The 21334-nt window shown below is 60.0% G+C and overlaps 4 protein-coding genes across 5 annotated transcripts in view; 3 read left to right on the forward strand and 1 right to left on the reverse strand.

Annotated features, from left to right (window-relative positions):
• Nucleotides 1-745, forward strand: part of CHLRE_09g406500v5 (uncharacterized protein) — an 11152-nt gene extending 10407 nt beyond the window's left edge. The window contains exon 10 of one of the 2 annotated variants that reach the window (XM_043066180.1): nucleotides 1-745. This exon is cut by the window's left edge and continues 487 nt beyond it. Coding sequence is in view for 1 of the 2 variants with exons in the window: in XM_043066179.1 (XP_042921476.1) it covers nucleotides 67-132 (66 nt within the window). In the remaining variant the exon portion in view is untranslated. The other variant, XM_043066179.1, reaches the window with a different exon arrangement.
• A 48-nt stretch (nucleotides 746-793) lies between these two features.
• Nucleotides 794-6785, forward strand: CHLRE_09g406550v5 (uncharacterized protein). The gene is made up of 10 exons (XM_043066181.1): nucleotides 794-1078; nucleotides 1360-1440; nucleotides 2006-2141; nucleotides 2474-2541; nucleotides 3031-3066; nucleotides 3434-3520; nucleotides 4469-4889; nucleotides 5072-5157; nucleotides 5737-5799; nucleotides 5997-6785. Exons 1-10 carry the CDS (start codon nucleotides 875-877, stop codon nucleotides 6222-6224), a joined length of 1410 nt encoding a protein of 469 aa, XP_042921477.1. The 5' UTR covers nucleotides 794-874; the 3' UTR covers nucleotides 6225-6785.
• Nucleotides 6786-6891: 106 nt separating this feature from the next.
• Nucleotides 6892-13619, reverse strand: CHLRE_09g406600v5 (uncharacterized protein). Its single transcript, XM_043066182.1, has 10 exons — nucleotides 13433-13619; nucleotides 12974-13006; nucleotides 12323-12435; nucleotides 11895-11997; nucleotides 11388-11440; nucleotides 11036-11094; nucleotides 10583-10731; nucleotides 10109-10266; nucleotides 9512-9643; nucleotides 6892-9071 (listed from the first exon to the last, which is right to left on the reverse strand). Exons 1-10 carry the CDS (start codon nucleotides 13551-13553, stop codon nucleotides 8928-8930), a joined length of 1065 nt encoding a protein of 354 aa, XP_042921478.1. The 5' UTR covers nucleotides 13554-13619; the 3' UTR covers nucleotides 6892-8927.
• A 2754-nt stretch (nucleotides 13620-16373) lies between these two features.
• CHLRE_09g406625v5 (uncharacterized protein) lies at nucleotides 16374-21332 on the forward strand. The gene is made up of 8 exons (XM_043066183.1): nucleotides 16374-17144; nucleotides 17283-17435; nucleotides 17586-17711; nucleotides 17978-18064; nucleotides 18216-18335; nucleotides 19075-19222; nucleotides 19669-19802; nucleotides 20712-21332. The coding sequence occupies exons 1-7, from the start codon at nucleotides 17039-17041 to the stop codon at nucleotides 19796-19798; spliced, it is 870 nt and encodes a 289-aa protein (XP_042921479.1). The 5' UTR covers nucleotides 16374-17038; the 3' UTR covers nucleotides 19799-19802; nucleotides 20712-21332.
• Nucleotides 21333-21334: the final 2 nt, after the last annotated feature.

Below are 21334 nucleotides of genomic sequence, written 5' to 3' on the forward strand. Positions count from 1 at the left end.
TAATCCTCACTATTCCCGCCCCCCCCCCCCCCCGTCCCTACATATAAACACACACGCTGCCTCCAGCGGCTTACCCGGCTGGAGGCGGAGGAGAACCCCCCACCCCCACCCCCACCCCAGCAAGGGATATAGCGCGGCTGTGAGGTCCAGAGCCGGGGCCAGGGCCGGCGCAGGTGAAGGGGGAGGAGTGGGAGGTGGTTTCGCCGCCCTGCTACTGCTACTGCTGGTGCTACTGCTGCTGGCGGTGGGGCTGAGGACTCGGACCCGGACGCAGGGATGGTGGAGGCAGCTTAGGACGGCTGAGGCTGAAGCTAGGGCGTGTTGGTTTGTGACGGGTGTGCTTTGCGGAACGGCCTGGCTGCATTGAACCTCCGGGCTCTGCGCCTGCTGAGGACAGAGGTGGGAAGTCTAGGCTACAAGCACACAATGGATTGAGGGGCGAGGATTCGGACGATGAACTGGGATTGAGTTGCTTCAAGATTTCTTGCCGCATAAACTGGGTCGTGCGGGTCTGGTGCTGTTTCAGGATGCATAGCAACGTAGGACAGAGTGACGAGTGCTGTGAGATGTTGAGGGTTGATCACGTGCGCGCAAAGAGTGGCGCTGAGTGTGCGGGTGTCCAGGCAGAGTCCTGGTTCTGCACTTATGCAGCAGGGTGACGGTCATGGCGTCTGAGACACGTACCCAGCATGAGCGAAATTTGTCGACATCCTGATTGCAATGCAGTGCTTCAGTTATTTCGTTAGGACTATTTGCTTCCTGCACGGCGAAATGGCTTCGTGTCAAGGGAAAGCTCGAGCTGTCGCTGCAGCCGCCCGTCGATTAACATAGTCTACCTTGAATTTACAGCAAATAACTAAAACATATCTTAGAAATGCCATCTAAACAAGGGCCGCGGCTTTTCTGGCGCCTCTCGAACCTAGAACACCCAAATGCCGACCTTGACCAGACGGTGCGCGACCACCTCCTAAACCATTCTGTGCAAGTCCTGTTCCCTTATGAGCGCGTGGATAAGGAGCTGCAAGAGGAGCTGGATGTGCAGCTGGTGTCGATGCTGCCGCCCGACGAGGGATACCAGGTGCGCGTGAAGCTTGGCATCCCACTCGCCGCCCCTCCATCTGCTAGTGCCCGTGCCGCATGTGAATGGACGCTGGCGCCCCTCCCTCTTTCCACTTGTAACCGGGCCTCTGTGCGGGTGGTGTCAACTGGGAGCACAGCGCATCGGGTGCGCCAAGCCACGCGGAGAGCACACCCTCAAACCTTGTGTGCTCCCCGACCCCTCCCCCCCGCCCCACCCCTGCTCGCCCCGACGCCCTCGAACCCCAACCCCTCCAAACCCCACGATCCCCTCCTTCAAAGGTCATCCGCGCTAGCCTGGCTGACATCCTGGCTGCTGTGCTGAGCAGTCAGGTGCTGGGGCAGGAGGGAGCCAGCCTGCAGGTGTGAGCGTGTGTGTTTTGGGGGGAAGGAGAAGGGATGGGAAACAGGCAGGGGCTACCGAGGTCAAATCCAAGCACAGAAGGACTGAAGTAATCAGACCCAGAACTGGAGCCAGCTCACATGGCCTGGACCCTCGGGTGGACGGGGGCGGGAGGCAGGGAGGCAAGGTTGGGGAAGGGTGGGGAGGGGGAGCTGTGTGTGTGCGGTTGCAGGCGAAGCCGTGGCGGGCGGGTGATTTTCAGCAGTCGGCGTGCGCTGGCCCTCAGAAGCACGACAGCGTGACGCGACTGCAGCTGGCTCGCCCACACGCACCCAGGGCTCCTCCGCACTTCCTTCGCTGGCCGGGGCTTGGGTCCGACCGTCCGTCCATTGCGTCGAGTCCGTCACGTTCGGGGCTCACTTGTGAGCCCTTGTGGCCTTTCCCCACTTCCCGCCCACCGCCCGCCCCACGCCCACTCTTCCCGGCCCCCCTCCCCAAAATTGTCTACCGTCTACCACTGCCTTACCTAATCATGAATGCAAAACCCCCTCTCCCCCCCGCCCTGCCCTCCCCCTCCGCTCGCAGGCGGTGTCCCTGGCTGACCGGCTGGACAGCGGTCTGGCGGCCGCACTCACCCCCGACGGCTGCCTGCACCTGGCGCTGGGCGGCGAGGCCTACGCCCGACTGGGGTTGCAGGGGAGGCACAGCCCCAGCTGCGCTGGTAGGGCAGGGTAGAGTGGGGGTGGGGGTGGGGGTGGGGTGGGGGGTCGGCGCGTTGCTGCAAGTGCGTCAAAAGGAAGACAGAACGAGTGTGTGTGTATGTGTGTGCGCCCGCCTTGGTTTGCGCCGTTGCGTTTCAACTACTTGGACTTGGAAGGTTGTTGGCTTCAGCCAGCCCCCCCCCTCGGCCCACATCCCATAAGTATTATTGCTTGCAACTAACGCCTCTGCCTGCACTCCCCTCGTTTTCGTTGGTTTTGGTTTAGTTTGGGCTGGTATTTACAACCCCCCCTCCCCCGCTCCCGGCCTTCCTCCCACCCCCGCCGCCACCAGACCGCTACAACGTCACTGTGGACCTGAGGGCGGCGGGCATGGAGCCGGGGCAGGACCGGTATGCGCAGGTGCGTGTGTGTGCGTGTGTGGGGGGTATGGGTGTGTGTGTGGGGTGGGGGGTGGTGAGGTGTGTGGGGTGTGTGTGTGGGGGGGGGGGGTGAGTGTGTGTGGGGTGAGAGTGCGTGTGTGTGGCGTGAGAGAGTGTGTGTGTGGGTGGGGTGGTTGGGGTGGGGGTGGGGTTGTGGTTATATGCCCGAGCCGTACGAGTAAGCCCCATGGGGGAAGGAGGTGTGTGTGTGTGTGTGTGTGTGTGTGTGTGTGTGGCGATGTGGACCCGCACAGGAGGGTGGGGCAGGGCTGGGGATGTGGGTGTCATTAGAGCTGCCGCGGGAGGCCCCTCGACCGGACAGCTGCTGGCTCACCGTGACCCCACTGCCACCTTGCTCCTTCATCCTTCCCCCCCTGCCCCTCCTGGTACAACAAAAGAAAGCCACCCCATTACCGTTCAACTCCTCTCCCCCTCCCTCTCTCCCTCCACCTCCCACTCCTCCATTCAGGTGCTGTCCAAGCTCCGGACCACGCTGCCACCTCAGGTACGAGCCACCTGGGTGCGCGTCTGTAAATGTAACCAATACGGAATCGTGTGTGTGTGTGTCTGCTCGTGTGGCTGGGTGACTGGGTGTGTGGCTGGGTGGCTGGGTGTGGGGGGCAAATGCGAGGGCCTGCGACGATCCAGCGCCTCCCTGGAAGCAAAGCACACCTGACAGGCACACAACCCCTGTCTCTCTGGTATAGTGCATACCCAACACAATCCGGCCCCTTCCACGTACGCTCTCCTTTGGGATTGGAGTAAACTACCCTCCCTCAAACACACTCCCAACACACTCCCTCAAACACACACACACACACACACACACACACACACTCCACCTGCCCCCCCCCTCCACGGCCTGCACCCAGGCCTTCATCGTGCGGCTGGAGGTGGGCGGGCAGCTGCGGAGCCTGGGGCTGCCGCGGGAGGCGCTGACGCCCGGCTACGGCACAGAGGTGGGGGTGGGGTGGGTTGGGGTGGGGTGGGGATGGGGTGGGGTGGGGTGGGGTGGGGTGGGGGTTGGTAGACACCAGCCCAAACTAATCCGAAGGGGGCAAGGCGGCACACGCTGGGCGTGTGTGTGCATGTGCATGTGTGGTGGTGGTGGTGGTGGTGTGTGTGTGTGTGTGTGTGTGTGTGTGTGTGTGTGTGTGTGTGTGTGTGTGTGTGTTGTGTGTGACTACGGTTTCCACGGTTATTCTGCCAGATCACGTGAATCGTGTATCTGGTATAACCAACGACAGGGCTCTCAATCGAGGGCTGCCGTGACCTGGCGTTTCCCCGGCAGAGCGCTAACAGCTCTGGAGTCCACAGGGTAACGCACTCCGACCCTTCACCGCGCCAGTAATCCTTGCGGAATTACTACCGGTGTAACAACCTCAGACCCAGCGGGCGAGCTACCTCTTAAAGACCAGGCGGGCAGAAAACAGAAAAAACAGCAAACATAACAAAACACGCAGCACGCGACAGCACGCGAAAGCACGACCACAGTGGCTGCGGGCTGAGTCCTACGACCCCGCAGCCTGCACGACCTCAACCGCAACCTAACCAGCTCTCGACGCCAGGGCAGACTATGCCTAAGGGCAGCCACAAACGCGTCTGGCCACTAGGCCGGTCCAGGCCGTAAGGCCCGGGGTGTTGCAGCACCTAATACACCCTCTCAGGCATAAAACCCCGCAAACCTGGCCCTGCTCCCACGGGCGTAAAACAAAAAAACCCTTCGCCTGCCCACTAAGCTCCCCTTGTGTGTATGGGGGGGCTGATGGGGTCAGGGACTGGGTGGGGTGGCAAGCCAGCCGGATGAAAATCGCAAACACCGAACCGTGGTGTCCTGCGCGATAGAGTACCTGTTGCCTTGCACCTCAAGCCCCACCTCGCACCTCCCCTCCCCCTGCCCTGCGCAGTCCTGGATGCCCCTGCAGTCGGAGCACCGCACGCAGCCCGGACTGGTGCTGCCGCCGCTGGAGAGGGCGGCGTTTGAGGCGCTGGGAGTGCGGCTGGAGCCCGGCGCCGGGGGCGGAGGAGGTGGTGGGGGCCCCAGGCCTGTAGGCGCCCGGCAAGAGCAAGGAGCAGCAGCAGGAGAGGGCGGTCCAGTGGAGGGAGGTGCGCAGCAGCAACAGCAGCAGCAGCTACAGCCGCAGCAGCCGGCACTGGAGCAGCTGCAGGCGGCAGTGGCAGACGAGGAGGGAGAGGGGGCTGTAGCCGCCACAGCCACAGCTGCAGCTACAGCCGCTGTGGTGCCGCTGACGCCCATGCAGGACTTCATGCTGCGGCGGGCGGTGACGGGGCTGCACACCTGGCTGAGCTCGCTGGCGTGCGGCATGGGTGAGTGGGTGTGTGCGCGTGTGTATGGCTGCGTGTGTGTGTGTGTGTGTGTGTGTGTGTGTGTGTGTGTGTGTGTATGGGTGTGTATGTATGGGTGGCTGTATGGCTGCGTGTGTATGCGGCTGTGAAGCCCACATGACAAACACACACACACACTCACCAACATGAAACCCCACCCACAGGCCACGCCGCCTGCAACGACCAGGTCCCGGCCGAGCTCATGCCGCCCGAGCTGGAGCACGACCCCCTGCCCAGCCGGGAGGAGCAGGTGGGGGCCGGGGGGGGGGGGGAGCAGGTGGGGAGGGGGGGGGGGTAACTTTGGTCCAATCCCGTAAGGAAACAGTCGCGCTGCAAGGAGAAACCGCAGCCGCATATGCGAGCTGTGGTACATCACCAAAGGTAGTCGGACGGGCTTGGGCAGTGTAGCGGCAGGTGGAAGGAGCAGTCCAGGGCAGCTCCGAAGTAAGTCAGTCGGGGGGAGGGGGAGGAGCAGGTGGGGGCCGGGGGGAGGGGGGAGGGTGGAGGGAGGGGAGCGGCGAGGCTGGGAGGCTTGGGAGGAAGGGGAATTGCGCGGTTGTTCCTCGCCTGCCCACACCTGCATGAGCAACCCGTTGTGGCTGTATCGCCCCACCCACCCCACCCACCCCACCCCGGCCGGACGCATTTTAAACTGCTGCTTTACCGTAATCACTCCGTTCTCCCGATGAACGGCTCCCCCACCCCTCCGCCCCCCGGGCTCTTGTCGGAACATGCCACGCACGCACTTCCTCCCTGGGCCATGGCTTAGCCGGGAGTAGGACAAACTACCGCCCCGCCTCCCCCACCTTCTACACACACCGCCCCGCAGGAGAGGCGTATCCTGGGCACGGTCGTGAGTCGGCGCTGGAAGGGAATGGTCTCCCAGGGGCAGGTGCGGGGAGGCGGCGGCGGCGGCCATCAAACTCTGTCAAGATGCCCATCCGCCAATCATCTGTGCCCGTGCAATGTTGGCGTCCCATGGCCCTTCCTCCTCCCGAAAATCGACGCGATTTGCCCCGCTGATATACCAGATTGACACCATTGCATCGCATAATGTTGAACCGAGCACGAAACACTTCCTCGCCTCAGGTGGCGGCGGTGATGAAGGCCACGTCAGCGCTGGTGGCCACGCGTGCCGTACCCTGGGCCGTCGTGCACGTGTGGGGATTCGCCGACACCCCCGTGGCGTGGCGGGGCCACGAGCACGGCGTGGGGGCGTGGGGCGGCGCGGGCGAGAGCTGCTACAGCTGCGTGTTCATGCAGGGCGGTGACTACTGCCTGTTCAAGCCACTGGGGCCGGAGGACGTGAGGCTGTAGCGGATACAGTAGTAGCGGATACGGCTGTAGCAGATACGGCAGAAGCGGGTAAGGTAGTAGAGGATGGCAGCACCGGGGGCCGTGTGGGTGTGCGATGGGACAGTGTCAAGGCAGGTTGGTGAAGTCCTGCAGGGTGCAGCAGGGGGCCGTGTGGGGGGTGGCGGCAGGCGTTGAGGCGTTTCAGCTGTGGTTGGGTTGTGAGAGGCACCCAGGCAGCCAAGGCGTGTGGCACGTTGTGGCACTGGGGTGCAGGAAGGCGTTTCCGGGTGGAAACGTTGTAGGGGGGCTCAAAGGGCTCTCAAGGTCTCTTCGTTTGTGTCGCGTGTGCCTTGCATACGACCTGACGTGGCGCGGGTAAGGGTCCTTGTCAGCTGCAGGGCGGCGCCCTGCTGGTTCTTTCTTGCATCTGCGCTGTAGAAACTTGCCCCAAGAATTTTGGGTTTAGGGCTGCGGTTCTGCTGGCCGTAGACGTTCCGGCGCGGATTTGGCGGCACCTGAGACGTTTTGGGGGGCCAGCGGGGGGCCTTGGGGGCTTGGGGGCTTGCCCGTCTGTGTAGGCGCCGCGGGCCTGGGGGCATCACAGTGTAGCTGTGTGGCTTCAGTACGTCTGCAGTGCGGCTACTGCAGTGCAGGCGCATGTGTCAGCTCCGCACACAACACATGTTACGGTATACCGTACTTACAATGACACGCGTGCCGAAGACACTGCAGCGAACAGCACCGAACTGTATCTCCCGGTGCGTAGACTTGCGCAGTTGCCATCACAAATGCCATCAGCCTGCTAACTTGCATCCCGCCACATACTTATCGCCACATCGTGCCGTAGTCTTGAGCAACAGCCCGAGTATCCACGCACGCCATCCTGCTTTTGCACGCTTTCGCGAACGAAGTACTTAGTCCACAACCGGCATCCTGCTATGTACCGTACGGTATGCAAAAACATCGCGCGCCGCAGCAGAGGGATGCAGACCAGGCTCGCGGAACAAATCCAGCGGCAGGGGCCTGGGCACACATCCTGAGCCGCGAGCTATCCCTCGGCGGTCCGGCTGCCATAGGTTATAGCTGCCGTGGGGGCAGGGGCGCAATCCCGGCCGGGCGACATCCACATCCTGGCGGGGCGACATCCACATCCTGCCGGGGCGACATCCACATCCTGGCCGGACGGCAGCCACATCCTGGCCGGGCGGCAGCCACATCCTGGCCGGGCGGCGTGCTGATATCCTTCATTCCCACAACGTCTAGTCGATTGCAGTAGTTAACGCCAGCATACTGTCAAAGTACTGCGTAAGTAAACCATTCTCGTGCCCACAACTTGCCCGCACCGCCCAGCGATCCCCGATAAAAACTGTCACTTGTTATCGCATGATATCATACGCGAAACCCATCACGGGATCATTGGATCACGCACGCACGGGTGGCCCGGCGGGTGTCGACTCGCGGGGGCGTGGGGCGGCGTGGGGTCGGGTGGGGTTCTGTGGGGTTAGCACCATGTGGCGTCATGCATGCCACACTGACCCGGCTACGGACGCAGAGCCGCCCATTTGTATTAAGTTCATTGCCCATGCTATGGACCTAGATAGGGCTGGGCTGCATAGGCCTGAAGGCTGAAGCCATTTCTCCATGGTCATGGAGGACCTACTTCTGCTGGGACAAATGGCCAGAGACGGCTTGCATGCGTACTGAAACGGACTAAACATAACATGCAGTTTGCGCGATCGTTCCCGGGCGACGGGTTGGGCTGGGGCAGGGCCAGGAGCCAATGGCTCCTTCAAGCGAAAACACCTCCACACCGCCAGGGTGACATAAAAAGTCTTACAGGAACGCCTAATGTATCCGTTTAGCTGAAGGCTTGCTACTATGTTGCAGTCCAGCCAGTAAATGGTGAAACGAGCTCAGCCGGGACTTACGGGACTATAGACTTCGGACATCGTGGTTGTAGAAGATATTAAGTGATCCAAAGACGGAGTGGTGGCCACGCAATGACGCAAACAGTCCGCATGAACCATTCGCCCGCCACGCAAACGATCCGCAAGTGTGCAGTGATCCCCACGAGTGTCATCCATAATGCATCTGGGTGCCATCTTAAGTGCGTGCGGGCGCAAACCTTAGTCCATCCGGGCGACATCCTACTGCCGTCCCTGCCCCCTGGGGCGACATCCTACTGCCGTCCCTGCCCCCCGGGGCGACATCCTACTGCCGTCCCTGCCCCCTGGGGCGACATCCTACTGCCGTCCCTGCCCCCTGGGGCGACATCCTACTGCCCCCCCTGCACCCAGGCTAGCCCAAATTAGTAGCTCCGGACCACATCGCGTGCCCAGCTGCTGGGCGGTAGCGACATACTTTGCATCCCTCCGGCCGCAGCGAGTGGATGAAACCACACCCGCAAGCAATAAAAGACGCCCAAGATATGCAAAGCCTGATCCATTTCCTTTCCCAAACAAAAGCAAGCGTCCGGCCTCCTTTTGCTCTTCACCACACACCGTTCACATCACACCCCGTCGCCACTCGCCACTTGTTGCGAACACGCACGCACGCCCGGTTGCCCCCAAACCTGAGCTCCAAGGACCAACAGTTGAAGGGCCACGACGGCAGGAGCCAGCCCAAACCCATTCCAGGCCCTTGCCGGCGGCCGCCGCCGCTTCTTAGGTACACGCACGTGCCTGAAAACGTAAAACCCAACAGGCCCTGTGCTGGCCACCCTGTTTAGGCAATCACGATGTAGGTGTACTTGTAGCCGGCGGGCAGCGAGGACAACGGTCCGGCCAGGTCACACTTCATGTCTCCGTCCACGTTGGAGGAAGGGATGCCGCAGTACTTGCCGTTGGAGGCAGACTTGAGCGCCACCTTCTGCAGGGGGTTGGGAGGAAGGGAAAGGGGGGGTGTAAATACAAGCCCAAACTTAAGCAAACCAAGCCAGACTAGCAGAGCACAGGCAGATGCGGCAGGGGTGGCGGGGAGGTGGGAGGTGGGACGTGGGGCAAACAGGGGGGCCGGCAGATGGGAGGTGGGAGGTCGGGGGGCGGGAGATGGGGGTGCAGCAGTGGGCGTGCCAGCAGTAAACGACGATGCCGCGCGGTGGTGGGGTGCGGGATGGGGGCATGGGATCGCTGGCGAGGAGTGAAAGGCCCTGGGGTCACTGGCCACCCCGGTGTGAGCATGGCATTAGCAACAGGCACCCGCCGACACCGGCTGCTCCCTACCAGCGACAGTAGCACAACACACCAGAGCCAGCCAACCACTCATCCAGCCAACAACCAACCACTCAACCAGCCAGCCAACCCACTCACGGTGTTGGTGGTGACCTCCCCTCCGGTGGCGGCGCCGGTGAGGCGCTCCAGCACAAACCACTGGCTGGTGCCGCGCGTGTTGTTTACGTCGTACCACACGTTGCCGTTCTTGTCCACCTTCCACACAGACACCTACAGGCGCAAACCGCAAGCAACACGGTTCTTGTTTTGTTGGCTGGGTAAGAGCTGAGGGAAGGGCTGAGGGAGCCGCCAGCACGGCACCCAACTGCTACAAGTGCAGGTCGTCGTAGGCCCTAGGCATAAACGCACACGACACCCCACCCCACCCCACCCCTACCCCCCCACACACCCACACGACCCACATATATACACACACACACACACACACACACACACACACACACACACACACACACACACATATACACACACACACACACATGCACACGCGGCCGTAACTTTGCATCGCATACACTGTCCTAGGCGTAATGCTTTCCTTGTGCTCCTTAACATACGCACACCCACCCACCCGCCCAGCCACCCACCCATCCCTCCCGCTTTCCCCGCACTAAACCCTGCCCTAACCCCACGTCCGCCCCTCCACCTCCACACACACACCCGCAAAACCAAGCCCACCTGGTACGAGTACAGGTTGTCGTACGCCTTGAAGGTGATGTTGGTGCCGGCCGTGACCACGGGGGCGCCGGGAGTGCCCAGGGCGACGGTGTTGTTGATGGTGAAGCCGAACCCGCGCGGCGTGCCGCAGCCCACAAGCGCCTCGCCGCTGCCATCGTCTGCACGTGCATGTGCATGTGCATGTGCATGTGGGGTGGGGCATGGCGGGTTGGGGTGCACATGCAGGGTTAAGTAAGAAGCAGCGAGGTTGTAGCAAGGCACATTTTTGGGGTGGGGGGTTGCGGACAAGGAGACAAAGTAAGTCTTTGCGGGCTCATGCGGGCTCAAGAGGGCGTGTCGGTTGCGGCACACGGAAGGGTAGGTACGGTTGGTTGGTACTGAACGGCATCTACTGTCATGGCACCGTACGGCAGCGGTACGACACTGCAGCACTACAGCACTACGGCAGCGGTACGGCACTGCGGCACTACTCACAAAAGAAGTCGGCGCCGCACGCGCTGAGCGAGAGCTGGTTGATGAGCTGGGTGTTAGTGAAGGAAGCCGCCGGCAGCTGGAAGATTGTGGCGCCGCTCTTGAGGGTGGTGCCGCACTTCAGCGTCTGGGAGTGCTTGGAGCCGGCCAGCCTGTGGGTTTGGCCGGTTTTGATCGGGTTGGTTTGGTTGGGGTGGGTATGGTGAGCGGGTGAGTGGTAGGATGGGTTGGTGGATGAGTGGGTGGGTCGGCGAGGGGAGGGGAGGAGGGGAGGGGAGCCGAGCGGGGCCGTGTCGTGTCATGTTCGTCATTGCGGGGCCCTCATGGGCACGGCGGCCCGCAGCTTGCGGGGATGCACACTCCCCTTCCCACCCTCACGACGTCTTGATTTGATTGGGGTGGAAGTAAACTACCCAACCCCAACCCCGCCACCTCCACACGTACGCGCTCACTCACTTGCAGTACTTGCCAGCCACCTTCAGGACCACCGAGTCAGTCGCGAAGTCAATGGCGCCCTGCAAGCGATGACAACAAATTGTTGGCAACGTTTGTTCAGAACTGTTGCAGTTGCGGATGAAGTCGACATCGTGAAGGCGTAAAGGCGCAAGGCGTGACCCGCTCACCCAGGCAGCCCGTGTTCATCAAGGACACGCACGCACACACACACACACACACACACACACACACACACACATCATTGCATTTGGACTCATTCCTCTCGTCTTGAGCCCCTGTTGCCTCAGGTTTCTCCCTGGGAATGGTGAACATAACCCCCCCTCCCCAAGCTGCGTCGCGGTAGCTCGCTCACCGAGCCCGAATCCTTCTCCACCACAAACTTGGTCGCGTTGGCGATTCCGTAGCCTGTCCGTGCAAGGGTGGTGATTGCGACGTTGCGGCAACGGAAACATGGTAAGAGCATCAGTGGGGACCGGCGAGCGGGGTGCGCTGGCAAGGCGGGGAACGAGCTCGCACACCAGTGCATGCTGCCTTGCACCGTGGTGCCCCTGTGCCGCTCCCTTCACCACGCCCTCTCCCCATCATCCCCTGTGTCACACTGCGGCAGCTCCCTTTCCCACAGCCAACCAAACTGTGCGCATGTGCTTGCTTCCTGTGCCGTTATGCCGCTGCACCCTCTCCCTCTCCCCCTGCCCCTCTCTCTGCACTCCCTCCCATACAGTTTCCAATCACAGGTCAAGTAAAACGACGGTGCCGAAATGGGGTCAGGAAAGCAACCTGGCCCTCCCTCCTCTCCTCATCCCCCGCTCCTCCCTCCCCCGGCCGCCCCCTCTCCCTCTCCACGCCGCCTCCGCCTCACCGCACTGCACGATGTTAGAGGCGAGCCGGCAGTATTTGAGCATGGGGTTGTTGATGTACAAGTAGACCTCGTCACCGCTGGCGATAGAGCCGGTGCCGGTGGCCTGTGCGTGTGTGCGTTTGTGTGTGTTTGTTTGTGTGTGTGTGTGTGTGTGTGTGTGTGTGTGTGTGTGTGTGTGTGTGTGTGTGTGTATGTGTGTGACTGTGTGTGTGAGTGTGTGCGTGCGTGTGTGCGTATCATTGGGTTGGGGCCTTGGGGGTATGGTTCGTTTGCTTGGGGTTGGGTGCGTAAGGGGTGATGAAGGAATGGTGTCGGGGGAATAAAACGGTGCCGGGGGAATGGCGCAGGAGCTGGTGGCCTGAGTGGTTGTGGGGCTTGGGGGTTTCGGTTTTACCACCACCATGATCACCAGTGCCACGATCCCCCACCTTGTACACGCGCCACATCCAGTTGTGGTCGTAGGCGTTGAAGGGGCAGTACAGGCGGGAGGCGCCGTAGCCGTCGGGCAGAGGGGGGAAGTCACGCAGGCCGCACCACTTGCCTGTTGAGCGGGCGGGTGAGCGGGTGAGAGGGTGAGTGTGTGTGTGTGTGGGGGGGGGGGTTACATTCATGATTAATTAAGAAGTGTGTGTGGGGGGGGGGGAAGGGTGGGTGCCACTGATCGTGAGAGTCAGGGAGCCGGGGAACGCAGTGAGGCTGACAGGAAGGGCTCTGAATGTGAACCCTGCGCGTAACGGCGGCGGTGATGGTAAGCGCTTGGGGGAGCGATGTGATGTGGGGGAGCGCTGGGCAGGAGGTTCGTGCGGGTGGCATGGACAGCTGCAGGTAGGGCTGGCGGCGTGCGTGGTTTGCGTGCGTGGCGTGAATGAAAGGAGCGGCAGGTTGGAGGAGGAGCGTACGGCAGCAACTGTGTGCCTTGGCACGGTGGGTTTCCAAGGTATGTGATCACATGCAGACATTCGAGCCGCTGAAACAGTGGGCATACTGATATGCGATACATAATAATGCGCATTTTGTGACGGTTGGGATGTCTTTCCCGCCAGATCGCGCCACAGACAAGGCCGCAAACCGCCACTCACCGCCCTTGACACGCAGCGCGTGGGCCCAGCCACCTGGGGGAATTCAAGGGGACGACGGTAAGGTTGTGACCATATAAACAGCGATAGGTCGCGTCTAAATGTGCAGATTGCTCAGTGCTGCGCTTCGCAGACAGCAACAGAGGGCTTTGACAACGTTGGAGCAGACGTTAGCGAGGAGCGCAGTCGGTCAGGCCCTCTGAGAGCAACAGGGCATGCCGACATGTGACAAGAAATATAACATGTCAGGGTGCTCTCTATTTTATGCTTGCGTAGTAGCGAGCAGAGCGCGCACGGCAACCACCGCCAGCTTTCCCACACACGTAGTTTCGAGAAGTCCCGTCGGCCAACGCACAAGTGACGTAGGTGAATGTTTTCTATACATCGAGTCCTCAAGCCCGAAATAAACCTAGCGACCGTGTGTGCCTGGAAACGAGCCCCGGTCACTACCCAACCACCTACTCGGCGTCAGGGAGCCAGCCAGCATGTTGCGGCGAGCCGCAGGCTCAAGGCTGCGTCCTGCTAGCGCCAGCCCGAGGAAGGCGAGCACCAGCACTAGTGGCAGCACCAAAGACCTCGCCATGTTCGATTGAAAGCAAACGAGGCTTCCAATAGCAGAACTGTAGCTTATTGTATTTTGCGACTTGGGTGTCTCCTACTGTAGGGTCATTGGTATCCCGGCGCTGCTATACGCCACGATCGGTCCCTGGCTCGCTCGATTGCACAACGCTTGCACATATCGCTTGCGCGCTTGCGCCACCAATCACAGTTAGTTGACACTCTGTAACCACTTGCAGACATATCGCCATTTAGCAGCGTTTCCCAGTGCTCGGTCCGGTGCTGGCACCTTTGTATGCCCACCAGGACGACGAACTCTGTCCGGAAGGCTTGTCGTAAGCCTGAACTTTGTTGAGCTGTTTAGTCGTGGTCCACCTCGCTTGAGATACCACAGGGCTTTGAAGGAAACCCCCGCTCCCACAGGCGCCAGTACTTCTTGGTAATAGCTCAACAGCTGCGTCAGCATGGTATCAAGTCGTCACCTAGTAAAGCGTGGGATATTGTGCAAGGGAGGCGACCTTGCGGGGATGGCGGGCGAATGGTGGGGGCGGGCGCTGCCTAAGGCCTCAGCCATTTGCAGCCACGACCATTGATTATAGTACAGTACAAAAAGGAGGGGTCACTGGCGCGATCTGATAGTTTAACGTGAACGCTTTAGCGAGATGTCCGTCCTCGCACATCTTGGAACAAGAGTGGGGCTGGAAGACTGAGCTCTGGTACTGCGCTTCGGCTTACCGTGCTAAGCAACAAGTGCGGTGGTCCTCTGGCGTCATCCCTTGAACCAACTACCCCGTCTGCAGCCGTCTGCAGCTTTGCCAGGGTGTCGGCCGAGGTGGCCACCGGCCGCTTCTGCCCGATGCGCGGCTGCGAGCGTTCCGGCTGCAGCCAGGGATAGCGTGGGGCAGGGGCAGGGGCAGGGGCAGGGGCAGGGGCAGGGGCAGGGGCAGGGGCAGGGGCAGGGGCAGGGGCAGGGGCAGGGGCAGGGGCAGGGGCAGGGGCAGGGGCAGGGGCAGGGGCAGGGGCAGGGGCAGGGGCAGGGGCAGGGGCAGGGGCAGGGGCAGGGGCAGGGGCAGGGGCAGGGGCAGGGGCAGGGGCAGGGGCAGGGGCAGGGGCAGGGGCAGGGGCAGGGGCAGGGGCAGGGGCAGGGGCAGGGGCAGGGGCAGGGGCAGGGGCAGGGGCAGGGGCAGGGGCAGGGGCAGGGGCAGGGGCAGGGGCAGGGGCAGGGGCAGGGGCAGGGGCAGGGGCAGGGGCAGGGGCAGGGGCAGGGGCAGGGGCAGGGGCAGGGGCAGGGGCAGGGGCAGGGGCAGGGGCAGGGGCAGGGGCAGGGGCAGGGGCAGGGGCAAGGCAGTGCCCGTGCCATGTAGAAGCGTTCCGGGGGTGGTCGGTGCGTGGGGTCCGCTGGTGATGGCGGTAGGAAACTGATGTCTACCAGACAGAGGAACTGCGTCTACTGGTGCCAGACTCCATGCCCCGCCGATTCCCTGAAACCCCGGGGTCCCGCTCCGCACACCCGATGCTCCAAGAGTCCAAGACCCGCGGAGTCTTCTCCAGACACCCTACGCCCCGAAACCTTCGGAAGTCGGAACCCCTTCGCACGGCGGTCTGCAGGAAACGAAACGCCGCCGTAGGCCTCCCGTGGCCCTCGGGTCTGGGTTTCCTGGGTTTGGGCATGGGATCGTGTGTGTGTGTGTGTGTGTGTGTGTGTGTGTGTGTGTGTGTGTGTGTGTGTGTGTGTGTGTGTGTGTGTGTGTGTGTGTGTGTGTGTGTGTGTGTGTGTGTGTGTGTGTGTGTGTGTGTGTGTGTGTAGAAAGCTCAGGTTCTGCCCCCATGTTCAAAATTACAGAACTTTAGGAGAGCATTTTGCAGGTGCTTTTAGTTCTTTCAGGGGGTGTCTGGTAAGGAAGGTCTGGGCCGCCAAAGTTGGGGGGTCGGTCGTCGTCTCGGGTAAAACTGGGTAAAAGGGGGATCCGAAAATTGGGGGTCCGCCGGGGCCCTTCCTGGCGGATGTCAGGCAGCGCCCCACTGCCCCACAAGCAGAACTAGGGGCCAAACGCAGCAGTCCGAGGCTCATATGTGCACAATATGCCGTAGTAAGCACAATCAAAGCGTGGGAGGGCTAAGTTGCGCATCCGGGCGTGGGCATGTCGGCACATTTCTCCCACATTCGGCACTTGCGCACTGACACGGCTGGGCTCTTAAGCGCTAGTGCACATGAATTCATATCTGACAAGGCTGCCGATGCACACTGTCCATTCGTTACGCGGCAGAGAGTTGAGTGCGGGGTGGGCTGCGTGGGTGGGCTGGGTCGAGGAGATTTCAACGGATAGATCCCGCCTGTAACAGAAGTGTCATCAGAACAGGACCTGATGGCACGGAGTGATAGTGGTCGTCAAGAGGAGTCGATTGACACCACTTTGGTATGAAATGGAGGGGTTTCAACCCCCTAAAAAACAAGGTTTTGTCCGTGGATGGGAGTGTCGGTCGTCCCCTCAAGGGGGGTCCCGCATGGGGGTCCCAGGGGTGTTCGCATATACGCATAGCACTTTATTGTTTTCTACCCCCCTCTTGTCTTTTCCATTCGATGGTACCCGGCCTCGCCACCATTTCTCAGATGCCAACTAGTTCCAAACGCACGCCGCTTTGGCGGGTGCTGAGGCTCGCTCCGGACCACCGGCGCTTGTGTGCGTTATCACGTACGCTGGCCTGCAGGGCGGGCGGGGGGCAGGGCGCGCGCGGCGGGGCCTCGGCCGCTGCAGGCACGGGGTGCGTGACAACAAACTGCATTCTCGCTCGCCTGATGTTGTGTTTGTAGACATCATCGGCAAAATAGGCGCAGGGTGTACCTGATGTGAACAGCTCGGCCATTGGATTTCGCAGCAGTTATTTGGTAATGTGCGTGCACATTATGACCGGCAATGTCTCCCAGCAATGACCATGAATCAAGCCTCGCTCGATACCGCGCTCGCTGGACAGAATGTCCAACAGGCATCTGATGACGGGTGCAGCGGGCTGCACCATGACTTCTCGAGTTCCGGCGGTAATGTCCGCGGCCGACGCAGCAGCGCCTGGGCGAAACTGCACATCCCCTAAAAAGCCTACTGCATATTCAAGACTTGGGGTGATTGCAATACCGGATGGGGGCGAAACCATTCTGCGGCGTTGTGAATGGCTGGCCAACGCAGGCGTTGAGCAGCAGCATGGGGATTCAGCCCGCGGTGCCGTACGACTCATGAGGTATTTAGCAGCAGGCGCCCGCGCCAAGAAATTACACCGCGCCAATCACAGTAGGTGAGTCCACTGTATCAGCGAGCTAGCTCGCAAGCGCGGAGTGCACTGCGCGCAGCAGTAGTCCTACCTTACCGAGCCATCTACCTACCTACCTGGTCTCTGGCAATTCCCCTTTCACCCAGGCACCAAAGTAGAAGCGAGCCACGAAATCGGAAACAGGCGCTGTATGCAGGGCTTCCATAGCAGCAGCCGCAATATTTAATAATGTCGTCTCCATCGCTAATGGCAAGGGCACCCCGTTGCGGGCCCGTCATAGCGAGCCTGCTTATCTTCTGGGCCTTCACTATCACGCCAAGTGTGTCAGCGGGGCGCTCGCTGTTCGCGGCAGGTATGTGGAAGAAACCGCGCGCTGTGTGCAGTAATAACCCACACCTACCTTTCCGCGAGTCTGCTAAAAAATGTTTTTACTTGACAATGGTTCAATTGGACATCATCCTGAACATCATAGTGCTCGGGCTTTATGCAGGTGGCCAGCAGGCTGCTGCGCCGTCGGCATGCGCGCAGCTGCAGGGTGGAAGCGACCCGTGCTTCCCTGGCAAGTGCCAAGGGAAATCTAGCAGCGAATTCAGCTGCACGTGCCCGTCTGGCTACAAGTTGGCTGCGAGCAACAAGAAGTGTGGTAGGTCACGCACTCATAATGTCCCTGGTGCGAATGTATGGATGGTATGTAGCTAGCGAGTAAGGTACATGGGTTTTGCCGTTTATGCTTGTCCGGACGCATGCCCAACCCCTGAATTTGACATTGTGGATGGGACTGGAACTGGTGCAGACGCGGACCCTTGCGCCTCCGTTGATTGGGAGTCGGTCGACGCCTGCGTCTTCGCAAACGCCCAGCTCTCGGTGACCTGCAAGTCCGGCTTCAACTCCTATAACTCCAACAGCAAGAAGTGCCGTGGTGAGTCGATGTAAACCTAGAGGGGGTAGGCGCCTTGGGGGGCACCTTGCGGCGGCCCTGCCCAGGTAGCCAGGTGCGTGGGTGGGGCTTGCGGGGGCAGCAGGGTTCTTGGTTGGATGTATGGCCCGCCGCGAGGTTCTCAACACCTGCGTGCCATTATTCATGTGCACACGCGCACAGACATCGACGAGTGCGATGACTTCGACCGCGCCACTGGGCGTCCTGCAAAAACAGCAAGGGTTCNTATGCTGTCACTTGCAAGTCAGGGTTGCATGAGTACGACACCAACAGAAAGAGCTGGATGGTGGCGGCTTCATCACCCCCTCCGCCTCCGCCTCCCCCATCCTTCATACGTGAGTTGATTGATCCGTTATATATCTGCTGGCGATGCGCTATTACTGGCATCAATTGCAATTATGTACGCCGCACTGGGAACTCATAGCCAACTCTCAACCAATGAAACCCGCGCGCCCTTTTTCATTCCCACAATCTTTTCGTTGACAGTTTCGTTCCGTGCGGCCGGTAGCAGTACCCTTTGCATGACTGCGAACTCGACCGGCGGAAATATGTACTCTGCTACGTGTTCCACGGCTCTGTCAGCCTGGCAGAATTTCATGGTCGAGGGTAAGTAACATCCGCCCGTTATTGCAGCAGACAGGGCCGCAACCTACCCGCAGCCAACGAATGAACACGCGCTCACGATCCGAACGCACACAAGCACACATGCACGCACACGCACGCACGCACGCACGCACGCACGCACGCACGCTACGCACGCACACATACACATACACATACACATACACATACACACACATACACACATACACACACACACACTACACACACAGACACAGACACACACACGCACATACACACACACACACACACACACACACACACACACACACACACACACACGCACACGCACACGCACACGCACACGCACACGCACACGCACACGCACACGCACACGCACACGCACACGCACATGCACACACACACACGCATACACGTACACGTACATGCACACGCACACGCACACGCTACACACGCACACGCACACGCTACACACGCACACGCACACGCACACGCACACACACACACGCATACACGTACGCGTACATGCACACGCACACGCTACACACGCACACGCACATACACACACAGATAAACACACATGATTTGATTTGTGATCCATGCCATCCATCCACCTGCCTATCAAAGCTCGATACATGCCATCTATCCACCGCCACCCAATGCAACCGCACGCACGAGGCCGTGACCCAACCCGTGCATGCCGCCCTCGCTTCCGACTACATTTATAGTTCTGCATGCCGCACGCTACTGCTGCCACTTGCAGACACGAACACCCCAAACCAGTATGTGATCAAGCTGGCTGCGAATCCGACCATGTTGCTGAACTACAGCGGCTCGCTTAGCAACAACACCGCCAAGGCGGCCATTTCCAGCGACGTTGCTTCGATAAGGACCTGGACTGTGAGCAGCAGGTGAGCAGCAAAACAAATATATAAAAATATGCGGCAGACTACTGATAACTGCTTTGGCATGTGGGCGGTGGCTGGCTAGCTAGCGGGGACTCCTAAGGCCTAAGGCCGGAGGGCGGGTGGCAAGTCACAAGCGGGGGTCGGTTATTATTATTTGCGCATGCTTGGTGCGTGGCTAGGCGGCGGCGGGATGCGTGCATGCAACCATGCACCCAGCATACAGCAGCTTGCAGAGTTCACCATCTACACCATCTGGGTGGTTGCACGTGGGGTAATTTTTTATTATTTCCTGCCTGCAGCAATATATGCGGTAATGGGGTGCCGCTTGCTGATAATGACTAAACTACCTGCAGTGTATGATTCAGTGCGTGCTGTGACGCACGCCGTGTTCATCATTGTACACTGCTGCAGACACGAAACTTGATTGCGCCTTCTCCTTACGTACACAGGACTCCGGGGACAATCACGTCAATCGGCCTGGCGGGCACGGACCGATGCATTGCTTACCCTACGTTCTCAGTTGGGACCTGCTACCTCTTATTGTCACAGAGGACGTACGCTTATGCTGCAGTTGTGTGATGAGGTGCGTACGTGGAGGTTGAAGATAGACAGAACCAAACACAGCCATTATTACTTGCCGCCCACTTATCCAATATTCTTATCCCACTTATTCCTTATCTGTGCCTGCTACCTATCTAACCCCTGCGGTGCGGCGCTGTCCAGCCATCCACCCAACTCTATGCCCCCGTACGTACGCTTCTTCGCTGGGCACATAAATAACCCCTGCCCTCCCCGCCTCACCCCCGCTTCTTGCACACGTAGCATAGGTGCGCACTGCATATGCAGTAGGTGCAGTGACGACACGTAATATAACGTGGATGTCTATCTGCTGCTGCGCACCCACCCACCCTCCTACAATTGGCCTACCCAAGCACTGGCAGTCGAAGGCCAACGTGCATGTGTGTGTGTGTGTGTGTGTGTGTGTGTGTGTGTGTGTGTGTGTGTGTGTGTGTGTGTGTGTGTGTGTGTGTGTGTGTGTGTGTGTGTGTGTGTGTGTGTGTGTGTGTGTGTGTGTGTGTGTGCGTGTGTGTGACAACGGTTTACAGTTGTTTATCAGATCACGTGATCGTGTATCCGGACAACCCGTAGTTGCTAGTGCCAGGGGCGCATTAGCACCTTCTTTGTCGCGCATTGGTCTGGCAGTACATGTCTCCCAAGCCTACGCGTAGCGTTAGACGTCAGTTTGGCCACAGGAGCCGCACCTCCATCTATTGTGGTTAGACACTGATTTGGCCCTAAGAGCCGCACCTCTGTCTATGTGTGTGTGTGTGTGTGTGTGTGTGTGTGTGTGTGTGTGTGTGTGTGTGTGTGTGTGTGTGTGTGTGTGTGTGTGTGTGTGTGTGTGTGTGCGTGCATGCGTGTGTGTATGTCCATGTGTGTTTGTGTGTGTGTGTGTGTGTGTGTGTGTGTGTTTAAGTGTGTGGAACCGCAGTTCATCATCGATCATCATCCATCCAAAGGGCCCACATCATGCAATTGGTGCACGAGCCTTGCCTGCAGTATTCATTATGCGAAGCTTAAAGGAAACGATGCAATCGATGTGATTGATAATGCCAGCTAGCTGCGGCGAGCGTGTGTGTCCAGTGTGTCCGTATGTGCGGCGCGCACATGCATGAGCGCTTGTCTGTCGACGTGCATGGGCGCTAGGCTGATGTATGCCTTAGTGGGCAGCAGCAGCCTATCCAGGGTATCAGCACGCGCGCAAACAAGCACGCGTGCGTGTTGCGCTCTGTGGTGCTTTCGGTCTCAGTGCACGTCACTGCAACTGCATGGGGCACTAAAAGGACTCCGATAATTTATTGAGAGACAGTAACCGTACGAAGCGAGGTGGACGGACGCGAGGTGTGTGTTTCAGACGACTCTCCTGACCTGCTGCTGTTGGCATATGCATGGCAGGCAAGCCGGTCGCAACCTGTATTAATGGGGCGTGCATTCATAGATGAATTGGCTCGGTTCAAGGAGTGATATCGACTCACGCAGCTGCTGTGTTTTCATTCATGACTTGGCACGCCCAGGGCAACTAATTAAAAGGTTTCTGTAACCCCTATATATGAT

This window comes from Chlamydomonas reinhardtii, chromosome 9, assembly GCF_000002595.2.
Source record: "Chlamydomonas reinhardtii strain CC-503 cw92 mt+ chromosome 9, whole genome shotgun sequence".
In the NCBI taxonomy this organism is placed as follows: Eukaryota; Viridiplantae; Chlorophyta; class Chlorophyceae; order Chlamydomonadales; family Chlamydomonadaceae; genus Chlamydomonas; species Chlamydomonas reinhardtii.